Raw genomic sequence first — 22,439 nt, 5'->3', positions numbered from 1 at the left:
TACAGTAGTTTCTCATTGTAAGTGAAGCTAGTGAAGTCAGATCCTGGGTAAGTAAAGAACTTGCACATTCAAAAACCATTCATGAGCCACTTCTGGGGGAATAAATCCCAAAATCTTTTATTTTAGGTGGGGAAGAGATATTTATAATCTCGTCCAATCAGATTAGGAGGAAATCAAGAAAAGTAGAAAAACTAGGATCTAATCAGGTTAATTAGGATTAGGATCTAATCGGGTTATGGATAAACACTCCCTTTAAGGGTAAAACAAGGTTTGTACTGTTTAAAGGAAAAATAGGACATGAGTTATATCTAGGAAAAAAACAAATAAACAAGATGTTTGCTCTGTCTAGGGAGAAAAAAATGGTTTTCTGCCTAAGGAGATAAACAAGATGTTCGGCTCTGTGTGTTCAACTACACTTGTCTTCTATGAAGCCAACCTTGACTTGGTCTCAGCATACTGAGCACTTCTAAAAGTGATCTCTGAGAAGAGAATTAAAAGTAAGACCTTGGCACCAGCCAGGGCGACCCAATCATTCCTCTTCTCCAAATTAGAGAAAAATCTTAGAAATGAAGAGGATCTAAGAAACTTGGCTAATTATAATATATTCTGGATCAGGTCCTGGAGCAGTGAAAAATGCATTAAACAAAAACTAAAATAAAGCAAAAAGTGGGATTTAGCTAATCACCATGAATTCTAATAAATGTGCCTTATTATTTTTGTTGTGTCCAAGATCAAACTTAAAACTCTGATGTGCAAGGCAAATGTTCTACCCCTTTGCCACATTCCTTGTTTCAAGTGTATCATATTAATGTGAGCTATTAATAAAAGGAAATAGATGCAAGATATATGAGATCTCTCCATACAAGTAGTCTTAACAAGTATACAGGGCACCTTAGCAAGTTTTCTTTAGAGCTAAGTCCTCATAATTTAAAAAATTATTCAACATAAGATTTCCAAGTTTTATTTTTGTCATCTGCCAAAGTTCATTGTTTGGATCATCGTTTATTTTACTCTCTGTATTACAAATAACAAAACTGAGGGACTTTGTAAGCAGCTTTCTAGTTGGTGTAATTGCGATGAAAGAGGATGGTAATTGGTTGTTATCTATTGTAATGACATATTTTTTGAAATATCTTGAGATAAATTCTGATTCATGTTCTGAAGTTAGAAGTGAATCATTACATTATACAATTGTAATTAAACTCCAACAGATTCTTATTTTTCAAACTGTTCATAGTTGTAATAAGAAGTTGAGTTTGGATTGCAAACACCTCTTCATTAATACTAAATAGGATTAAAATGTTTTGCAAAAGTTTATTTTATTTTACTTTATTGAAACCATGTGACTTATAAAGTCCTTCATAGTTAGGTTTCAGATGCACAAAAAAGCAGGGCCAGTTCCATTACCAATGTCTACCTCCCTCCATCATGTTCCCAAAGTTTATACTAAACCACCACCTTTTGCCCCCAGCCTGCCAGCATAGCAGACCCATTTAAAGGTTAGATTGTTAGAGATTAGGTCTCTTGATTCCAATGTTGTTGACTTTGCTTTGGATATTTAGTTCTGTCCCTTTTTAAAACCACCAATGTTCCTGAAATCACTTGGCCCCTGGCCCCATCCTTTCATTTTTGTGTTTCTCCTCATCCACTCAGTTTCTTTCCTTCTCCTTGCTATACTCTGGGACCAAAGATCTTTGAGACAATTCCCATTTAGACCATTGCATTTTTATGCAGTTGTTCTGAATACCACATATAAATGATATCATTCTGTGTTTATTCTTATTCTTTTGGCTTTTAACATTTAATAGATCTTCCAGTTTCTTTCATAATGTGGCAAATTGTATGATTGCATCATTACTTACATCTATGCAGTATGTCATTATATATATGTATATATATATATATATATATATATATATATATATATATATATGTACCATATTTTCATGATCCATTTGTCTGTTGTTGAACATCTAGGTTGATTCCAAGTTTTGTACTGAAGACAGCAATGAATAGCGGTCTGTATACATACTTTTGGATATTTTTCTGTCCTGAGGATAAATACTGAAAAGGATTGCTGTGTCATATAACAGCTCAATTTTGAGTTTATTGAGAATGCTCAAGCTGTTTTTCGTAGGGGTTGAACCAGGCAGAATTCCCACCAGCAGTGGATGAGATTTCCTTTCTCACCCAGTCCTACCAACAGATATTTTTGATATGTCTGTCCATCCTCACTGGTATAAGATTTTATCTAATTGTTATCTTGATTAGATTTTCCTCATGATAAGTGATGATGAGTATTTTTTCATGTGTCTGTTGGCCATCAGTTGGTCTTCCTTAGAGAGGTGTCTTTTTTTCCTCTCCCCCTTTATGATGTGGTTTTCAGTGAAATTAACCTTTATGAGTATTTTGTATATCCTAGATATCCAACTTTTATCTAATATGTTGAGTGCAAAAATTTTCTCCCATTTAGTTAGCTCTCATAATTTTATCCCATATTTTTGTACCCATGCAGAAAATTTTTGGCTTGATGTAACCCTGTTATTTAGATTTGATGCTACAGCCCTTGCCATTAGCATCCTATCATAGAGGACTTCTTTGAGGTCTAAGTGTTGGAGTGTTCATCCTATGTTTTCCTCAGTGAACTTCATGGATTCTGCTCTTTAATCCACTTTGTATTGACTTTTGTATAAGGTGTGAGATATGGATAAATCTTTAATTTTTTTATTTGTGGATATTCAATTGTTTCAACAATATTTATTGAAGAGTCTGTCTTTATTTCATTTCAATTTATTGGTGCATTTGTCAAATATTAATTGACTGTGTAGATGAGGGTGTGTCAGTGGATATTCTATTTTATTCCATTAATCTGAAAATCTGTCTTTGTTCCAATTTTATGTTGTTTTGATCACTTTGACTTTGTAATAGAGCTTCAAGTTAGATAATGAGGAGCCTCTCAGTTTTTTGTTTATCAATATGGATTTGCTTACCCTAGGTTGTTTATGATTCCACAAAAACTTAATAATTGATTGTTCTAAGTTCCTGAAGAAAGTTTTCTGAATTTCAATTCAATGTCTGCATTGAATCTATATTGTAACAACATATGTAAATCAATCAACATCATACACACATCAGTAAAGGGAAGGTTAAAAATCATAGAATCATATCAATCAATGTAGAAAAAGAATTTGATGAGATACAACACCCTTTCATGATTAAAACCCTCAGAAAAATAGGTGTGGAAGGAACCTTCCTCAAGATAGTAACAGCTATCTGTAAAAAAAAAAAAAAAAAAAAAAAGCCCTTAGCCAACATTATTCTTTTTTTTTTTTTTTTTTTTTTTTTTGGTTTTTGGTTTTTGGGCCACACCCTGTGACGCTCAGGGGTTACTCCTGGCTATGCGCTCAGAATTTGCTTCTGGCTTCTTGGGGGACCATATGGGACGCCGGGGGATCGAACCACGGTCCGTCCTAGGCTAGCGCAGGCAAGGCAGGCACCTTACCTCCAGCGCCACCGCCCGGCCCCTGCCAACATTATTCTTTTTTTTTTTTTTTTTTTTTTTTTTGCTTTAAAATTAGCAAGTTTACACATCTCTTTATTGCCGTTTTGCAGGGTCAATCTCAAGACCACCTTTTTAAAATAGCCTTTGTAAGATCAGTAACAGTCCTCCAGTCCTCCTCTTTTTGAAATAAAATGTAAATAGAACCAATCTTTATAGTTGTAAGAAAACCTGAGTCCCTTCCAAAACAAAGGTGATTGTAGTGAAGTAATTTATCTCTTAAAACATTCCATAGATTTTATTTATTAATAAGCACACTGTGAAAATCTACATTTCTAGTTTTCAAGTTTACAGAAGAGCTTTTCACCACAGTGCTAGGACTTCCCACAAATACCCTCTGAGTTCTATGAACAGTGAGTGAAGTAGGGAATCTGGCTCATGTGACTATTCATAGCTTCCTTCTGGCTCAGATGATGAGCTAAAATTTCCCTGCAATTAAAACAAGATATATCCTTGAGAGACTTCTGTTGTTAATCTACTCCTGGATTCTATCCTGGGAATTGCAGGAAAAACTCATTGTATGGTTTTTAAATCATAATTCCAGGTTTCTTTACATATAAGATGGAATGGTCCAGCAGCTATGTCCACTGTCACAGACTTTAGTTCCATTCAATGATATGGCACATCCTGCAAAATTAACCATGGTACATGAACAACTGTGGGGTCTGGGGATCTTTTGACAGCAAATGCCAACTTAAAGGGCACGGGGTCTCTTCGGGTTGATCTGCTTGCTAGCTTGCTCTTCTTCTTGTAGAGCTGCTCGGAAAGACTTCACTTTATCCCGTAGCTCAGTTAAAATATCTATTTTTTGCTCAAGAATAGCTTCAAGTTGTGTAGCATATGAATCGACATCATAGTCTACTTCTTCAGTCATCTCTAGGAGTGCTTTTTCATCTTCTAACCATCGAATGGATTCCTGGAACACGGCCCTGTGATCTTCTACAACTTGTTCTTCCATTTCTACCATTTGTGACACAGCTTCATGGAAAGTAAACAATTGTGGAGAAACTTCTTCTTCATTTTGTTCACAAAGAAGTTTTAGATCATCTCTCTGAGGGGAACTGCCAACACCCCATTGTGCCTCTAAGTCATCAATTTGACTTGGTGGATGGTGCATTATTGGACGAACATCGCCAGCAGCTGATGGATCCACAGTCAATTCTTTCACCCTATTTGCATATCTTAATGTATTAAGAGTATTTTCACAGGATGCCATTCCTGGAGAGATTGTGGCAATCATGCAGGTACGAGAGTTTTCACCTATGAATGAATCTCTTAACACCTGAGTGAGTTTACTCGCTCGAAAAGGAGTATGAGGTTTTGTAGCATATGAAAAAGTTTCCATAAGATGATTCTTGGAATTGTATTTAAAAGTGTTTCCTTAGGATTGTTCTGTGACTTTTGCCCCACCTAACCCTTCCAGGTGGGGCGCTGTGGAGTTGGCAATAAATAGCTTGAGGGACAGGAGTGAGGGGTCCTTCTGTGAAAAGCTGCTGGCTGCAGGAGGATTCTCTGGCTCTCCTTGCCCGATCTTTTAAACCCTATCGTTCTTGTCTGTGTGGATTATTACTTGCTGCGGATAAATATTACCAAGGTCTTCCCCCGAAAGGGGACCAGGGGATGGGAAGTAATTTCTCATTCTGGGGACTGTTCTTGGATTCACAAATACCCAGCCAAGATAACGGCGAAGATATCTTGCAGATGGCGCCCGAACAGGGACATTTAATGCAACATCTGGCGCTCCGAACTTTGACCTGAATCCTGAACCCAACAAAACAGCGAAAATGGTGAGATTTCTGCTCTTCTGTTTCATTTTGGCTCTTTTCGGGTGCACTGAGCCCAAAACACTGGGCCACGTGCAGCCATGTTCAAACATGGCCGTGACCCCTTCTAGGGAAACAAGGGCAATTAAAACAAAAGAGGTGGAAGCTTGCATCACCTCCAGCCCAGGCCCAGGCCTAAAACTGAAACTTTGTTACAAGAAACAAAAACCTGGGCCTCTTCAAAGACTTATTAAAAGTCTAAATTGGAAACGGAGGAGAAAAAAGACTGTATTTAAAGTGGACTGATTTTCTGAAAATGACCTTTGGCTTGAATTTGGATTTCGACTTTGGAAATTTCGAACTGAACTTTTAGTTTAAATCACTTGGAACTCTGAACATCCAAAGTGCTCCCAGAGGGGAAAAAAGGCAGCGGTGAAGCCCCTGCGGCAAAAAGCTCCAAGCGGCAAGCTCCAAGCGGCTGGGCTCGGCTCGGCTGGGATCGGCTTGGCTGGGCTCAGCTTTGCCCGGAAAAGCGAAAAACCTGGAATCCTCGCTCCAGATCACAAACCGGCAGCGGAGCCTGGAACTACGGAAGAAAGCCACGTGGTAAGATCAGCGTGGGACAAACCAACATCTGAACTTTGAAAGTTTACAAAAGCCACATGGTGAGATCAGCGTGGGACAAATTAATCTAAACTATGGTTTTAGGTGTAGAAAATTAGTGGGTAGTAATATTTTACTCATAGTTGGTAATGGGATAAGTTTTAATCAGTTAGTGGTTAAAAAATAAAAATATAAGGGAGGTAATACAGATTAGCCCATTTTAACATCTAATTTCTAACCACCTGCATCTTTGTCTTAGTCATTTTCTTTATAATTTAAATGTGTTTTGTCTTTCAAAGTTAATATTTTCAATTGCAAAATGTTTTACTGTGTATTTTAATGTACTTAGCCTGTTTTTAAAATGTATGTTATGCATGTATGCTGAAGTACTTGTGTATAGAAAAGTTATAGGAACAATGAAGTTCCCCCAATATAGTTTAAAAGTATAGGAACATGAAAGTTCCAAAATAGTGCTTGGTAAAAAAGCATTAATAGAGTTTTAGGTTACAGGTGTAAAGTATATTTTGCAAAAATATGTTTTTGAAAAGGGCTGGTATATTAATTTTCACTCTATTACGTTGGTGCATAAAATATTAAGAAAAGGAGGAAATGTGGGTGTACCCTTTTGAGACCCTAGACCCTCCCATTTCTGGGAGGGGTCTTGGGAACCGGATAGTAGGTGTAACTTTACCTGCAAGCCCCTCCCATTCCTGGGAGGGGTTTGGAAAAAGGTAGATAAGGCTGGGACCAAGGGAATTCGGGCCTTTTGGCTCTTGGGCCCTTTTGCCGTTTCTCTCTTGGCCCGGCTTGGCTTCCTGGCTTTTGGATCTTTGGGCCGCATGGAGCCCAAAGGGAAGATGGCTAACAGGAGATAAGATGCAGGGCTAGCAAAATATTGCTGAATGCTTGAAAGGTTGACATAGGCCACACACCTGTGGTGGCAAGGGCATAAATAAAGATGATTCTTCCTGAAGCCTGCGTGTGAGTGATTTCACCTGGGCCTGGAACTCGCCGGCTGCATGGAGGTTGCAGAGCCATGTGGGCTGGATGGCATCATCCACCATCCAGCCCCATCGTTAATTATTTAACACAACAAGGTTTGTTTCTACCTAAGGCTCTGATGCACTCCTTGAGTGCTAAAAGGCTTTTATTAATTTCAGCACCTTCAAGTCTAGTTTGCCTGTCTGCACTGGAAGTATCAGCTCCTCTTTCATTTCCAGCCAAGTCAATGAGAGAAAATTTGCCATGTAGTTTTCCTTTCCTCCTGAGAATAATTTGAAAAACTGCATGGCTCCGAGATGAATGTGCATTTGCAGATGTTTGACCAGATGTTCTGCAACTGTTGCCTATGTCAATGAGTTTGAGGACATCTTCAACACATTTAACTTCCCGTTCCTGCAATCCCACCACTTGAACCTGCTGTTTTCCATCTTCAAGGACTCTTAATTTTGTTTTTCTGTTTAGTAAGTCAAACACCTTTCCACTATAAATTTCAAAAAAGGTTGCATATACTTGAAGTTCTAACTTCTTATAGTTTGGCTTCTTTAGCATTAAAAAAACATCTCGAGCTGCTAATGCATAAATTCCTTTAGAGCAATCTTGGTTCTTTCCTGAAAAGTCGCCTCCCATAGTATGAGTTTTTCCACTTCCAGTCTGCCCATAAGCAAAGCAAGTAGCCATTCCCCTTTCAAATATAGTTTCCACTAGAGGTCTAGCTGTAAACCTGTAAACCATTTCATTAGGAGCTGAGTCATCGAAGGCATAATCAAAACGAAATGTTTGGTTTTCTAGGTACCTTGTTAAATCTACTTTTTGTTTAGGTTCGTGTACCATCACAACATCTTTACTAGGAATTGTGATTACGTCAAGATCTTTCATTTGAGTTTCTTTTTTATTGAGTGGCCATTTTCTTACACAAACACATATCCTATGTTCATCAATCGGATCTGCTGTTGTTAATGGCCTATAATCCAAACTTCCTCTAAAGTCTCTGATCATACACATAATTTCATAATTTGGGTTTGTAGCATCAACATCCTCGATTATCTCTTGGAGGAGGGTCATTTTTAACAGTAGCCACAGTCCGTCGATTCTTAACGATTTTGTTTACTTTGGCTGAGGATGCTGGAGGTGGAGGTGTTTCTGGACTGGGTTCAATTTCTTCTTCTGGTACAAGGTCAGGGTTAAGTGAAAAGATACTCTCCAAGTCAATCTCTTTGCCTTTCGTATCTCCATTTTCTATCCACTCAACAGTTACACTTTCATTATCTTCATTCAAAGATGTTACCATAGCTTGATGTATTCGGCCATCGCTGCGCGTGATCTCCACGTAGATGCCGATCTGGATCTTGCCGAAGCTGGCCGCGGCCATGCCGTCCTGCGCGGCGTGGGGCCGCGGGCCGGGGCCGGGCGGGCGGCCCGGGCGCGCGGCGGGCAGGGGCAGGGGCAGGGGCAGGGGCGGGGGCGGGGAAGGTGCGGGGGGCCCGCGGTGAAGGCTGAGCCGCAGCCGCGGCGAGCAGCGGCTTCTAGGCGGGAGGAGAAATCCAGCGCAGGCTCTCGCAAGGCCTGCGATGCGGGCGGGCGGGCGGGCGCGGATGCGGACGCGCTCCCGGGCGGCGGGGCGAAGCGAGCGAGCGAGCGAGCGAGCGACGGAGGGAGGGCCGGGGCTCTGAGCTGAGGCGGCGCGGGGGACAGGGGGAGGGAGACAGGCGAGGGAGAGAGGGAGGGCCCGCGCCGCCAGCCCTCTCGCCTGCCTCCGACCGAGGCGGGGCGCCCCTCCCTCGCGCGCCTGCGCACTCCAACATTATTCTTAATGTTGAAAAATTGAAAGCATTTCACTAAGGTCAGACATTAGCAATAATGTCCATTGTCTCTACTCTTATTAAACATAGTATTAAAATCAAAGGAATCCAAATTGAATAATAGGAAGTCAAACTATCTCTATCTGCAGGTGACATGATGATATACATATAAGACATAAAGAGTCCCTCAAAAAGCTTAACCCTAAAAAGCTCCTAGAAACAATAAACCAAGACAGCAAAGTAGGTAGCCACAAAATCAGTACACAAAAGATAGTTTCATTCCTTTATACAAATGGCTATTTCTAGAAGAAAGAGATCAACAAATCTACCCATTTAAAATAGTGTCTGAAACTTTCAAATACCTAAAGAGGGAGGTGAGAGACCTATATCACAAAAACTTCAAAACACTTAAAAAAGCAATTGAAGATCTAAGGAAATGGGAAAACATCCCATGCTTAGGGGTTGGAAGAATCAATAGTTTCAGAATGATCATCTTACTTAAGTTACTGTAAAGATGCAATGCAGGAAGATTTTTTCCTGCACTCTTTTGGCACTCATTCAATGGACCAAAAGTTAATGATAAGCTGACATTTGTTTGTTTGTTTATTATATTTGCTTTGGTTTTTGAGAAATACCTAGTGATCCTCTGGAGCTACAGCCAGTGGTCACGGGTCACTATTGGGCTATTTAGGAGAGTAGGTGTGCTAAGTATTGAGTTTGGGACTCCTCTACTTAAAGCATACTCTCCAGTCCTTTGAGTTATCTTCCAGTCCAGAAGCATGAACTCTTGTATGTTTATTTTTGTGCCAAAACCAGCAGTGTGTAGGCTTTATTCCTGGCTCTGTACTCAGGGCTCACTCCAGACAGTGATCACAGAACCTTGTAAAATGCTGGGGATTACACCCAGATCGACCATATGCACAGCAAGTACTTTACCTGCTATACCATCTCTGGCCCAGAAGCATGCATTCTTAAAAACCAGAAAATTCGAAAAACTAAAAACAAAACAAAACAAAAAGGGGCTGGGGAGGTGGCTCTAGAGGTAAGGTGTCTGCCTTGCAAGCACTAACCAAGGAAGGACCACGGTTCAATCCTCCAGCATCCCATATGGTCCCCTCAAGCCAGGGGCAATTTCTGAGTGCTTAGCCAGGAGTAACCCCTGAGCATCAAACGGGTGTGACCGAAAAAACAAAACAAACAAACAAACAAAAAACAGAAAATTCACTGCCAGAGAGATAGCATGGACGTAAGGTGTTTGCCTTGCATGCAGAAGGTCGGTGATTCGAATGCTGGCATCCTATATGGTCCCCCGAGCCTGCCAGGAGTGATTTCTGAGCGTAGAGCCAGGAGTAACCCTTGAGCGCAGCCGGGTGTGAACCAAAAACCAAAAAAACTCAGAAAATTCTTTCTTCCTCTTTGTTAATCCTCTCCTAAGTATTTCCCTCAAATATTCTATACTTCTGCTCATTCAGTTTCTGTTGGTTTTTTAGAATAAACTCAAGGGATCCCTAGAGTTATAGTACAGCTATTAGGGCATTTGTCTTGCACCTGACCAATCTGGGTTTTATTCCCAGAATTCCATATGGTCCCCCAAGCACTGCAGGAGTGTAGAGATAGAAGTAAGCCTGGGCCATTGCTGAGTGTGGCCCAAAAAGAAAAAAAGTAAAAGAGAATCAATTCTACAACAATTATAGTCCCACTTATTGGCATGTTATGTTAACAAGCTGATTATTATTTGTTCTCTCTTCTAAAATGCCCTAAATAAAATGACCCATTGAGAGAGTTGTCTTTAAGAAAATGAACTTTGGAATTCTTGTACTGTCTTTTACAGAGTGCATGTATATTTGAATAAAACACACCACAGATTGATTCCTCAGTTATCCAATTTGTAAAATGCAATAGGATTACTAATTTACAGTGTCATATATATCAAATCATGTAACACATTAGATGATTTTCTATGGACTGATATTTAATAGATAGATGTCAAATGTTACTTACGGAAATATTTTTTATTTTCCATACTCATAAACTAAGTGGTAGAAAACTCCCTATATACTTTAGTTATCTTCACTCATAAAATCCATTTTTCCTAGATTAAGCCATGATGCCTTTAGCTTGCAAACAAAGCTAACATAGGTGTCACTACTAAAGGTGTATCATTCTTCTCCATCTCAGATATGTTTAACTATAAAGTCAACCACTCAGCTCACTTTGTAACTCGAGTTTACCTTTAGTCCTATGAATAGTTTCCTTAGATGCCTTTTCCAGACACCCTGGAGCCAAGGTAGAATGAGAGAAATATGCTTCATGATCACTGTCAAAACAACACTACCACCCAGTTGTGCCAACATTGCATTTGGGAAATTTCCAGTTGGCGAGCAGGTATTCTGAATCATTCACAGTCACCCTCTATATTTCTCATTAATTCTTTCAAAGGCTTTGTAATTTGTAGCTAAGGTACTTTAAAGAGATAATTGGTGAGTGGGTGTGTGGCTGAGAAATAGTAGTGTAGATAAGGCACTTGCCTTGCATGCAGCTAACCCCAGTTCTGTCCTTGGCACCACAGTTAGTCCTCTAGGACATACTAGGAGTAATCCCTGAGTGCAGTGCCAGATTAGCACTACTGGTATAGTTAAAACCAACAACAAGAACAATGTTTAGTTGCTGAATTTTAATAAAAACTTGTTATTAAAATCCATGCATGGTATATTATGGATTTTCAAGTCTTATTTATATTCTTGGAACTTCACATATATTGTATTGCCATATCACAGTGAAAAAGATAGGAACCCCTACTTTTTTTTATTAAATATAGTTTTTATTTTAATCATAGTGGCTTACATATCATTGACAATAATATTTTAGATACTGTATTTGCCGGTGTGTAAGACGACTTTTGAAACAAAAAAAAGTCAACCGAAAATCCAGGGTCATCTTATACGCCGAGATATCCCGAAAAATATTTCAATATGCCGCTAAAAGAAACAAAAAAAAAATCAGGCCGCTGTTTCCATATCTCTTTCTTGGGGGCTCCCAAACAGTACTCAGGAGATCTAGGGGCCACTTCTGGCAAAACCCAGCTAACTGTGTTGGTGGTTCAGTGCTAGGGTCTGAGGGTGCGGTGTTGTTTGGTTCATGTAGTGGGGGAGATTAACTGATGCCACCAGGGAATTGCCAGAAAAGGTGCCTATGATAAGGGACCAATCACTGCAAGGCTGTTCAGACCGCCTCTTTAACACAGCCAATCCAAGCAGGCTTTTTATGCATGCAAATTAGACAATGTTTTGGACCCGAATCTATACTGTAAAAAGCCTGCTCAGATTGGCCAGAGTCAGAGAGGAAGTCTATTACAGTATAGAACCTTTGAATCTTTGTTGTGATTGGCTTACTGTGGTACATACAGTTGCAGCACAGGAAAGTTCTGTCTGATACAGCGAATATAGGCCTAAACCTATGTTTTAACTGCAAAATTAGGGGGTCGTCTTATATGCCCAGCCATCTTATACACCAACAAATATGGTACATATTAATATAAAATCAGGGGAATTCCCATTACTGAATCTGTCCACCTCCGTTCAGATCCTACCTCCCATATCCTTTTCCCTCGCCCCGGGGCTGCTAGAATAAGTGGTCCACTCTGTGCCTAACTTACTACTTAGTGGTCTTACACCTGTTTGGTCTTATTCCCCCCTCTAACTGGGAGGCAGGACTAAATAGTTCAAGTTAAGTGGTTTTGTTTGAAGAAGAGAAAAGTAATAAACTGAGGGAAAAAAATAAAATACGCCGAAAATGGGTGGAGTCCTTTTAGAGGCTCTCATCCTAGGTTTGAGAGATGAAGGGGGAAAAGAAGGTGAAACACCACAACACTACAAAAAGAAGTGTCAAATAAAATATCCAGTGAGCACTAAAAAAAAAAAAAAAGATAAGCACCACATAAAAGCCATGGTCTTGAGATAAAAAATGTAGCAGAGCACATAAAGGAAGAAAAGAAAAGAAGAAAATAAATAAATAAATAAATAAATAAATATAAATGGAAACAACGACTTCAATAACCACACCAAAACAAAGAAATTGACAAAAACTGATAAATAAATAAATAAATTGTTTTGTGCTTTTTGTCCTTTTTCCCCCCATTTTCTTCCCACCTGCACATGCACAGTAAATATTGGGGTCATTCGAAAAAGAATTCCCTTGGCCTAAGAGATACAGGGTTTCTCTACCCTTGAAGTATATTGTCATGAGATTAACTATAAACTCCTTTCAGGTTCATTTACTCTCCCCTTGGTGCTTTTGTGGTGTATGGAAGACTTCTGCTCCGTCTCTGTATCTAGAGATCTCGGTATCTGCACAGGTCAAGGAGTGGAACTTATGATGAAGTCTTTCTTTGTGGTTCTAGAAGTTCTGTTCCCTCAGTGTCATTTTAGTCTGTCTTCTGTGGCTGGTGGTCTTGGTCTTTGCGCTGATCCTAGGATGAGGCCTGGGATAGCGTCTTTTGTTAATGTTTCCAGAAGACCCATTCCGTACTTTTTTATTAAATAGATTGGATTCCGAATACCACCTATATTCTTCATATATATATAAATATATATATATATACACACATTATATATATAGTATTCTTTTTTAAAATTAAGTTGATCAGATAATTGACTTTGTGATCACAAAGTCCATGAGTAACTTTTAGTTTATTGAATACAGGAAAGAGAAGTATTAGGGAAAAGGGGAAGAAAGAGAAAAGAACAAATCATTGTCCCAAACATGTGGTACAAAAATATTTTTTGAGGATCTGGAGTAATAGTATAGTGGATAAGACATATAGCCAATCTGGGCTCAGTCCCTAGCGCCACACATGGCCCCCTGAGTTCTTCCAGGGGTGATTCCTGAGTATTGAGCCAGGAGTAAGTCCTGAGAATTGTCAAGTGCCAAAAACTGAACCAACCAACCAACAAATATATATATATATATATATATATATATATATATATATATATACACACACACACACAAAGGTGTATACATATACAAACATATATACATATATATACATATATATTTATATGTGTATATACCTTTTAAATAGAATTCTCCATTTCTTTATTTATTTGTTGGTTTTGAGGCAACACCTGCAATGCTCGAGGATCACTTCTAACTCTGCATTCAGAACCTACTCCTGATAGTGCTTGGGAACCATATGGGATGCCAGGGATTGAATCTGCTCATCTGTGAGCAAGACAAATGCCCTACCTGTTTTACTATCACTCTGGCCCCAGATTTTCAATTTCTAAGGATATTTATGCTTTAGGATACAGTAGGCAGTTGATAACTGTAGGTGGATAACTATTTGCATTAAACTAAAATGCTAGACTAAAAAACATTTGATTGAAAATGGTCACCTTAACTTATGAATTTTTTAATTATCAGTAATAAATTTAATCTCCTAGTGGAAGAGATTTGGAACTTAGCTGATAAACAGCTATATAAGTGAATCAAAATGAAGTTTATATGCTTGCTAACTCATATTTAGAAGTGATTTTGTATGAAATAAACTATATAATATATATATTGTATTATATTACCCATTCTTATAGAAGCATAATAAATTAAATAGATCTATGATTGTACATCTGGATTTGACCTGCAACATCAACCAAAACATTATAGAATAATCAATAATAGTTGGCACAACCCTTATGTTTTAAATACATTACTCTCCTCTGTAAATTTATTTACTAAGATAAGCAATCAGAAAAATCACTGTCACTTAGAACTTCAGGAGTCTAATTTTAAGTTGAATCAGTACTATTAATAGAAATTGTACTGGGGCCAGAGAGATAGCACAGCAGTAGGACATTTGCCTTGCATGTGGCCAACCCAGGAGGACAGAAGGTGGTTTGATTCACAGCATCCCATATGGTCCCCCGAGCCTGCCAGGAACGATTTTTGAGTGCAGATCCAGGAGTAATCCCTGAGCACCGCCGGTGTCACCCAACAGATAGAAAAGAAAGAAAGAAAGAAAGAAAGAAAGAAAGAAAGAAAGAAAGAAAGAAAGAAAGAAAGAAAGAAAGAAAGAAAGAAAGAAAGAGAGAGAGAGAGAGAGAGAAAGAAAGAAAGAAAGAAAAGAAAGAAGAAAGAAAGAAAGAAAGAAAGAAAGAAAGAGAAAGAAAGAAAGAAAGAGAGGAAAGAAAAGAAGAAAGAAAGAAAAGAAAGAAAGAAAAGAAAGAAAAGAAAGAAAAAAGAGAAAAAGAAAGAAAGAAAGAAAGAAAAAGAAGAAAGAAAGAAAGAAAGAAAGAGAGAGAGAGAGAGAGAGAGAGAGAGGGAGGGAGGGAGGGAGGGAGGGAAGAAGGAAGGAAGAGAAAGAAGGAAGGAAGAAGAAAGAAGGAAGGAAGGAAGAAGAGAGAAGAAAGGAAGGAAGGAGGAAGAAGGAAGGAAGGAGAGAAGAAGAAGAAGGAAGGAAAGAAAGAAAGAAAGAAGAAAGAAGAGAAAGAAAGAAAAAAGAAAGAAAGGAAAGAAAGAAAGAAAAGAAAGAAAGAAAGAAAGAAGAAAGAAAGAAAGAAAGAGAAAAAAGAAAGAAAGAAAGAAAGAAAGAAAGAAGAAAGAAAGAAAGAAAGAAGAAAGAAAGAAAGAAAGAAGAAAAGAAAGAAAGAAAGAAGGAAGGAGAAAGAAAAAGAAGAAAAGAAGAAAGAGAAATTATACTGATGTATAAATAGCATAGTTTACCCAGCAAGATTATATGGCTCATGGAGCAGGAGAAATAGCACAGTGGAAGGTTGTTTGCTTTGCACACAGCCGACCCTGGATGGATGGTGGTTCAAATCCTGGCATCCCATATAGTCCCCCGAGCCTGCCAGGAATAATTTCTGAGTGCAGAGCCCAGGAGTAACCCCTGAGTACCACTGGGTACCCAAAAAGAAACCAGTGAAAAAAGATTATGGCTTCTACACCCTTAAGAAGGTTGGGGCGGGGCCGGAGAGACAGCATGGAAGTAAGGCGTTTGTCTTTCATGCAGGAAGTCATCGGTTCGAATCCCGGCGCCCCATATGGTCCCCCGTGCCTGCCAGGAGCAATTTCTGAGCCTGGAGCCAGGAATAACCCCTGAGCACTGCCGGGTGTGACCCAAAAAAAACAAAAACAAAAACAAACAAAAAAAGAAGGTTGGGGCTGGCGAGGTGGCGCTAGAGGGAAGGTGTCTGCCTTGCAAGCGCTAGCCAAGGAAGGACTGTGGTTCGATCCCCCGGTGTCCCATATGGTCCCCCCAAGCCAGGGCAATTTCTGAGCTCTTAGCCAGGAGTAACCCCTGAGCATCAAATGGGTGTGGCCCGAAAAACAAACCAAAAAAAAAAAAAAAAAAAAAAGAAGGAAGGTAAAGGAGTTCACAAAGTGACAAATTAATATATATAACTGTTTCTTCTGCTTGCAAAGTGACTTCTCTATTTCATGCTTCATAAGAATCAGCAAATATATAAATAGTGATAAATAATATGGCACTTTAAGTATAACTAATATAGTATCTTGACAAATTGTGCCCGTTTTAATTCAATAAATAGTTCCTCTTAGTTTAGAAATTGTTACAAATATTTGATTTTCCTTTGACCTATTACATTTGTGTACTTTATTTTCTCAAAAGTTCTTTTAACTTACCCATTTATAAAGAAATGGAAAATATCTATGTATATAGCATCACACATCACCTGGTATCACAGAAAGATGGATTTTTTATGAGGAGGTCTGAGTTTATGACTTCAGGTTGCTTCTCTACCTGTTACAGAGATGTATGAAGTTGCAATTAGATTATGTATTTTGAAGAAATGTCCCTATCACTTGTAATTCTCAATGAAGATGATTAATACACACTTTTTATTTGTTGATTAAGTCTGGACAGAGTCTAAATATTTTCTCTTGATCTGGTATCTACTTTTATGATTTTGGGACAGGGGAATTTTTTACTTTTTTACTTTTTTCTCTCATTTTATTACTGAACAATTTATATTATCTGTGTATGCTATGATTAGTCTATTTGGCATACATATGCTATCTGCTAAAATTAAGGTTTTAAGAATTTGCATTTTTTAATTATTTAGCTTCTTGTTAGTTTCTTCTCTGTTTATTTGTTTTTGAGGACCACACCCTGTGATACTTAGGGGTTACTTTTGACTCTACACACAAGAATCAATCCTGGCCTTCTCAAGAAACTATATAAGATGCTGGAAGCAAACCAGTGTTGTCCTCTTGCAAGGCAGACACCTGACCAACTGTACTATCACTCTAGCCACCCACTTTAGTTTCTGCTCAATATTGACACACAAGTATGTAGAGACATTTATATCATACATTCCCTCTTGATGAAGAATATTATAATATGCTCTCTCTCTTTCTTTTAAAATTTTCTTGCCTTTTTTCCAGCCACACCTACCAGCTCTGTTTTCAGGAATCACTTCTGGCAAGGCTCAGGTGACCATATCTTTTGGTGAGGATTGGACCCAGGTCAGAGTGCATGCACAATACCCACTCTACCTGTGTGCTATCTTGCCAGTCACTAAAGGCAAGTATTGAACTTGTGCTAAGGGATATATGATATTACATAACAAATAACACATGTATTAAAAATTAAATACAAAAGAAGTGAAACTATTCTTTTTGTGCAGAGTGGTGTAGAGGCTAGTCCTGGCTCTGTGCTCAGGAATGACCACTAGCAGTACTCAGAAAACCCTATATGATGCATGGGACCACATGTGGTCAGTAGGATGCAAGGAAATATCTTAACCCCTTTATAATCTTTTGGGCCTAACTTATCTTTTATAGGGACATTGTTATCCTGATTGTGAAAAATAAATTAGTATTATCTAGAAAAATTATTTCCCATGGAAGTAACTCTGCCAGATATTCACAGCAACAGTTTTTTCTTCTCAAGAGCATAATGTCCAATCCACATCAAGAAGGAAAAATATGTGTATAATATATTATATACATAAGTATGGATCCTAAAATAATTTTACACATAATATATTGTTAATTGGTTTCATGGGATATACTTCAATTTTCTATTTCAATAAGTCACTGTACTCAGTTGATGAGGTAAAAGCTCTTGAATTAGAAACAAATCACATGTGCGATAAGATACTACTTTCAGCAGAAGCATCCTATGACACAATCGTATCAAACTACAGAATGTACCTTCCAACAAGAATGTAGTGAGTCTTAATTATTAACTCAACACTCTGTTGAGTCCCCTAAAAGGATGAAGAGTAAAGATCTGAAAATCCTGAACCTTTATAATAATAATAATAATAATAATAATAATAATAATAATAATAATAGTCATTACTTTTGTTGTTGTTATTGGTTTGGAAGATACCTGGCCATGATCAGAGCTTACTCCTGGCTCTGCACTCAAGGATCACTTTTGGCAGGCTAGAGGACGATCAGGGATGATGCCAGGGATCAGCCAGGTCAGATGTATGTAAAGCAAGTGCTATCTCTCCAGCCAGAGAATTCTGAATCTTTAAGAGACAGAACTTAACCTTTCATCTTCTTCACTTAGTAAGATCTCTAGTAGATCCCATAAATGCTGCTATTCCATTGTCAATGATGGTGCAAAACCTTCTTATTGTGATTTATTTCTTTTCAATTTCATAAAATATGGAGTCCCTTTCTTTCCTGAAACTTGCCTGGTAGGACTTTCTCTTCAGATCTCAAACTGAAGTTTCTCATTCTTGGAAAACTTCCTTCCAAGTTACTGCAAAATGTCAGTAACTTCATTTCCCCACAATTATTGCTGAGAGCTCCTGCCAAAATCTACAAACATTGAATTCAATTAAACTAGAATTAGAGCTTATTTACATAAAAAACATTAGAGGTAGGTCACATGCAGGCTTCTGATGGCTTCACTCCTGGCAGGAGCTGGCACCATCCATGATGATTCCTACAGCTTTTGAGTGAAAGGATCCAAAGCTGGCTTTGCTCCCAGTCACCCACTGAGCCCCTGTAAATAGCTCATCTCACCCTGCTGTGATATGTGAAGGAGCATCATTTTCCAAATAATTATCATCATAAAAGAAAATGCAGCCAGGATAGCACAGCTGGTAGGGTGTTTGCCTTGCATGAGGCTGACCTGGGTTTGATCCCTAGCATCTTATATGATCTCCCGAACCTGCCAGGAGTAATTTCTGAGTGTAGAGCCAGGAGTAACTCTTGAGCACTGCTGGTTGTGGCCCCAAAGTAAAACAAAACAAAAAAGCAGCCAAAAACTAAACAAAACAAAACAAAAAAACTAAAATACCTGGAAAGCTTGAATACTGTCTATTGAACCAGTCTGACTCTTGTATACTTGAACCTCTAGTCCGATCAACTTTATAAATTATGGTGTCTTTATTTAAAAATACATTAAAATCTCTCTCTCTTGGTTCCTACCATTCATGCTTCATTTATTTCTCTTTCAGGTGAGTTACATGCTGTAGTCTGTAGTGTGGCTGAAGCCATGAAGCTCAGTAGAAAGGAAAGTTTCTTAACTCCAAAGATTTCTCAGCAATTTTGCTTCATTAATTTGGGAATGAGCTTCACAAAGCTGCATTTTTAAAAATACCAGCAGGTTGGGATGTTCAAATACACTAAAATTTTTGCTTTAAATTGTAGGTGTACAAAGTGAGAGTTAACCAATAAACACATGTGATGTGGGGTTAGAATTCAGGCATAATAATTTAGGTATATAATCTAAATGAAACCCAGAGGGGTTGTAAAACTAGCTTAGGAAAGGCTGGAGATAGTACATACTTTGCACAGGTTGCTTACTTTGCACATGGCCAGCCCAAATTTGATACCCAGAATATCATATGGACCCCTGATCCCAGCCAGGAGTCATCCCTGAGTACACAGCCAGGATTACACCATGAGCACCACCAAAAATTAAACTAAACTAAAACCAAGTTGGGAATCATGGTTGTTCAAAATAATCATCATCTGAAGAATTTTATTTTCTAAATTTGACTGATGAATAGCTTAAAGAAAAAATTTACAAATCGAGCAAGCCAGACTACAGACTTATAAATCTCTAAAGCAGAACCCTGTCAAGAGCATTTAATTTTAATTTTTAAAAATTAAGATAGAGGGACCAGAGCAATGGTGCAAGTGGTAGGGCATTTGCCTTGCATGCACTAACCTAGAACAGACCGTAGTTCAATTCCCTGGCATCCCATATGGTCCCCTAAGCCAGGAACGATTTCTGAGCACAGAGCCAAAAGTAACCCCTGAGCGTCACCGGGTATGGCCCTAAAAGAGAAAAAGAATTAAGATAGAATCAGGGGCAGGAGAAATGCACATTAGGAGGGCATTTGTCTTGCAAGTGGCAGACCCAGGACCAACTGTGGTTCGAATCCTGGCATTCTATATGGCTCCTCATGCCTGCCAGAAGCAATTTCGGCTCAGTTGCAGTTGTCTCAGTTAGACCTCTGAAGTTAGAGATCTTGGTTGTTGCACAGATCATAGGTCAAAGTCTAGGCTAGGGACCCTTTTATTGGTCCCGGGATAAGTTCTGCCTAGTCATGGTTGTCAAAATCAGTCTTCTGTAGATAGTGATCTTGGCTTTTGCACATATCAAAGGATGACATGTCTTCTGATTTCATCTTGTTTTTAGGTGGCGAGGTAAGACAACCTGCTCTTAGATGAAGTTGCTGTCATTTCCTCATTGTCAGGATGTCACATCAATACTGGCACATGTTGGTGTCAGAACAGTATTAATAATGTCCTAGAAGGAATTTGCTTCCTGTAGCTGTTGTGGAGAACTGTGTCAGTTCTATGTCTAGGATTTAGGGTTCAGGGTTGGACAGTCACTGTCCATTCTGCTGGAGTCTAAGTTGGGTTCACATGACATATGTTCAAGGTGGGAGATGCCCCTGTATTGTAAAGTGTATGAGTTCTTATCCCTAGTAGATAAAAGATTTTTCTATACATAAAATTTCCCCCTTTTTTAGTATGCCTTTGCAAGAAGAAATGGTGCTATCTTATATTGCTGGTGCATTTGGGGGTGAGAGTGTCAGGCTCCATCATCTCTGTTCTGGTTTTGACATGAGCTATCATCCCAGGCAAGAATTTTTGTTGTAGGTTTTTCTACCAAGCAGAACCAAAACAGGTGAAGTTAAGGAAGAGAAGAAAACAAAAACAAGACAAAAATATAAAATATATAAATATATATACTCACATATATAAAGGAATAAATAAATAAATAAGAGTTTTTAAAAAGTAATTAAGGGAACAAAGTGATGCAATTGGGGATAAACAGGTTAAGAGGTAGAATTATATAGTCTTAAACTTATAAAGGAAATAGAGAATTCCCATTGTCTTTTGAGATATTTTTATTGGGGGTGGAATCCAGGGCACATTTTCATTACACACCCTGGTCTTGTTGAGTCTGAGAAATGATTTGTGGCAGAAAGGGCTCAGGTAGAGTTCTAGCACTGGGATCCTTCTGGTGCTGAGTCCAGTCTCACGCCACAGTTCACATTTGTGGGGAAGTGAGAAGGAGGACCATAGAGAATGAGTCACCAGGGGTGTTAGTTTTAGTTTCTTGTAGGGGGACAAGATGAGGGGCTGAGTGGGTGTCCCTTTGCTTGGGAGCTGGGTGATGGCTTATTGGGACAGGAGGTCAGTTTTGATACCTAATGGGTTAAAAACCGAGGGTAAAGAGTGTTAATAAGGTGGGATATCATATTGGAAATGGGGGGTGAAGCGATAGTAGGATTTCTGAAGGGGGTAAAAGGGATAACATATGGGAGGGGCTATATACACTATAGGCATGGATTGTTTACTATTTAGATTTGGCTCTCATAGAGGAATCCTCTTTTTATGTACAAATGCCCACATAAAGACATACATTAGTGATCTATTCTTAGATGTTCTTAGAGGTCTGACCCTGATAGGATGGGTCTGAGCTCTTAAGAACTGGTTGAATTAAGATAAATAATTAGTTTAGGGGCTGGCGAGGTGGCGCTAGAGGTAAGGTGTCTGCCTTGCAAGCGCTAGCCAAGGAAAGACCGCGGTTCGATCCCCCGGCGTCCCATATGGTCCCCCCCAAGCCAGGGGCAATTTCTGAGAGCTTAGCCAGGAGTAACCCCTGAGCATCAAATGGGTGTGGCCTGAAAAAAAAACAAAAAACAAACAAATAATTAGTTTAGGTATAGCTTAAGCAAAATAGAAAGGGGGAGCAAAAGATAAGAAAGGAGAACAAAAATAGGTAAATATAGTAAAAATAAAGTAAAAAAATTAGTAAGTCAAATAAAAGAGACTGGGTCAGTGCTTCGGAGTTGGGAGGTTTTCCCAGTTTCTAGCCATTTTGTCAGTGATGCGGTTGGGCCTTGATAAATGAAGGTTTCAGGGTTAGATAATGGCTGGAGCAGTTTAGGATACACATAATTTTATGTCTCAAGTACTAAGCAATGTGCTAATGAGGCCTACCTATGTAGGTGGCTACCCTATGTAGTATTGTCCGCTGCATCTTAAGTTCCTTTCCTAAAGAGAAAATAACAGTATGTGTTTTATTTCACATAGATTAAATTGATGAGAAGGAGGAAAAAGAGGAAGAAGAAAGAAGGAAAGATATAGGAAGAAGAGAAATAAAGGGAGAGCAAGCAAATGTTGATTTGTCCAATGTGTTCGATGAGTAGGTCCTGAAATATAAGTCTGTGGTTCTCAGTTGACTGATTCAGTGGTCTGAATGATCAT

The 22,439-nt window shown here is 38.8% G+C and overlaps 1 protein-coding gene across 1 annotated transcript; it reads right to left on the bottom strand.

The window, feature by feature from the left end:
• Window positions 1-4,202: 4,202 nt before the first annotated feature.
• LOC126027866 (kinesin-like protein KIF2A) lies at window positions 4,203-8,343 on the bottom strand. The gene is given in 3 exon segments (XM_049786904.1): window positions 4,203-4,876; window positions 7,023-7,963; window positions 7,965-8,343. Coding segments are annotated over 3 exon segments (1,896 nt in total). The 5' UTR covers window positions 8,297-8,343; the 3' UTR covers window positions 4,203-4,253.
• Between the last annotated feature and the right edge of the window lie 14,096 nt (window positions 8,344-22,439).

This window comes from Suncus etruscus, chromosome 14, assembly GCF_024139225.1.
Source record: "Suncus etruscus isolate mSunEtr1 chromosome 14, mSunEtr1.pri.cur, whole genome shotgun sequence".
Classification (NCBI taxonomy): Eukaryota; Metazoa; Chordata; class Mammalia; order Eulipotyphla; family Soricidae; genus Suncus; species Suncus etruscus.
This window is presented reverse-complemented; position numbering and strand designations above follow the sequence as displayed.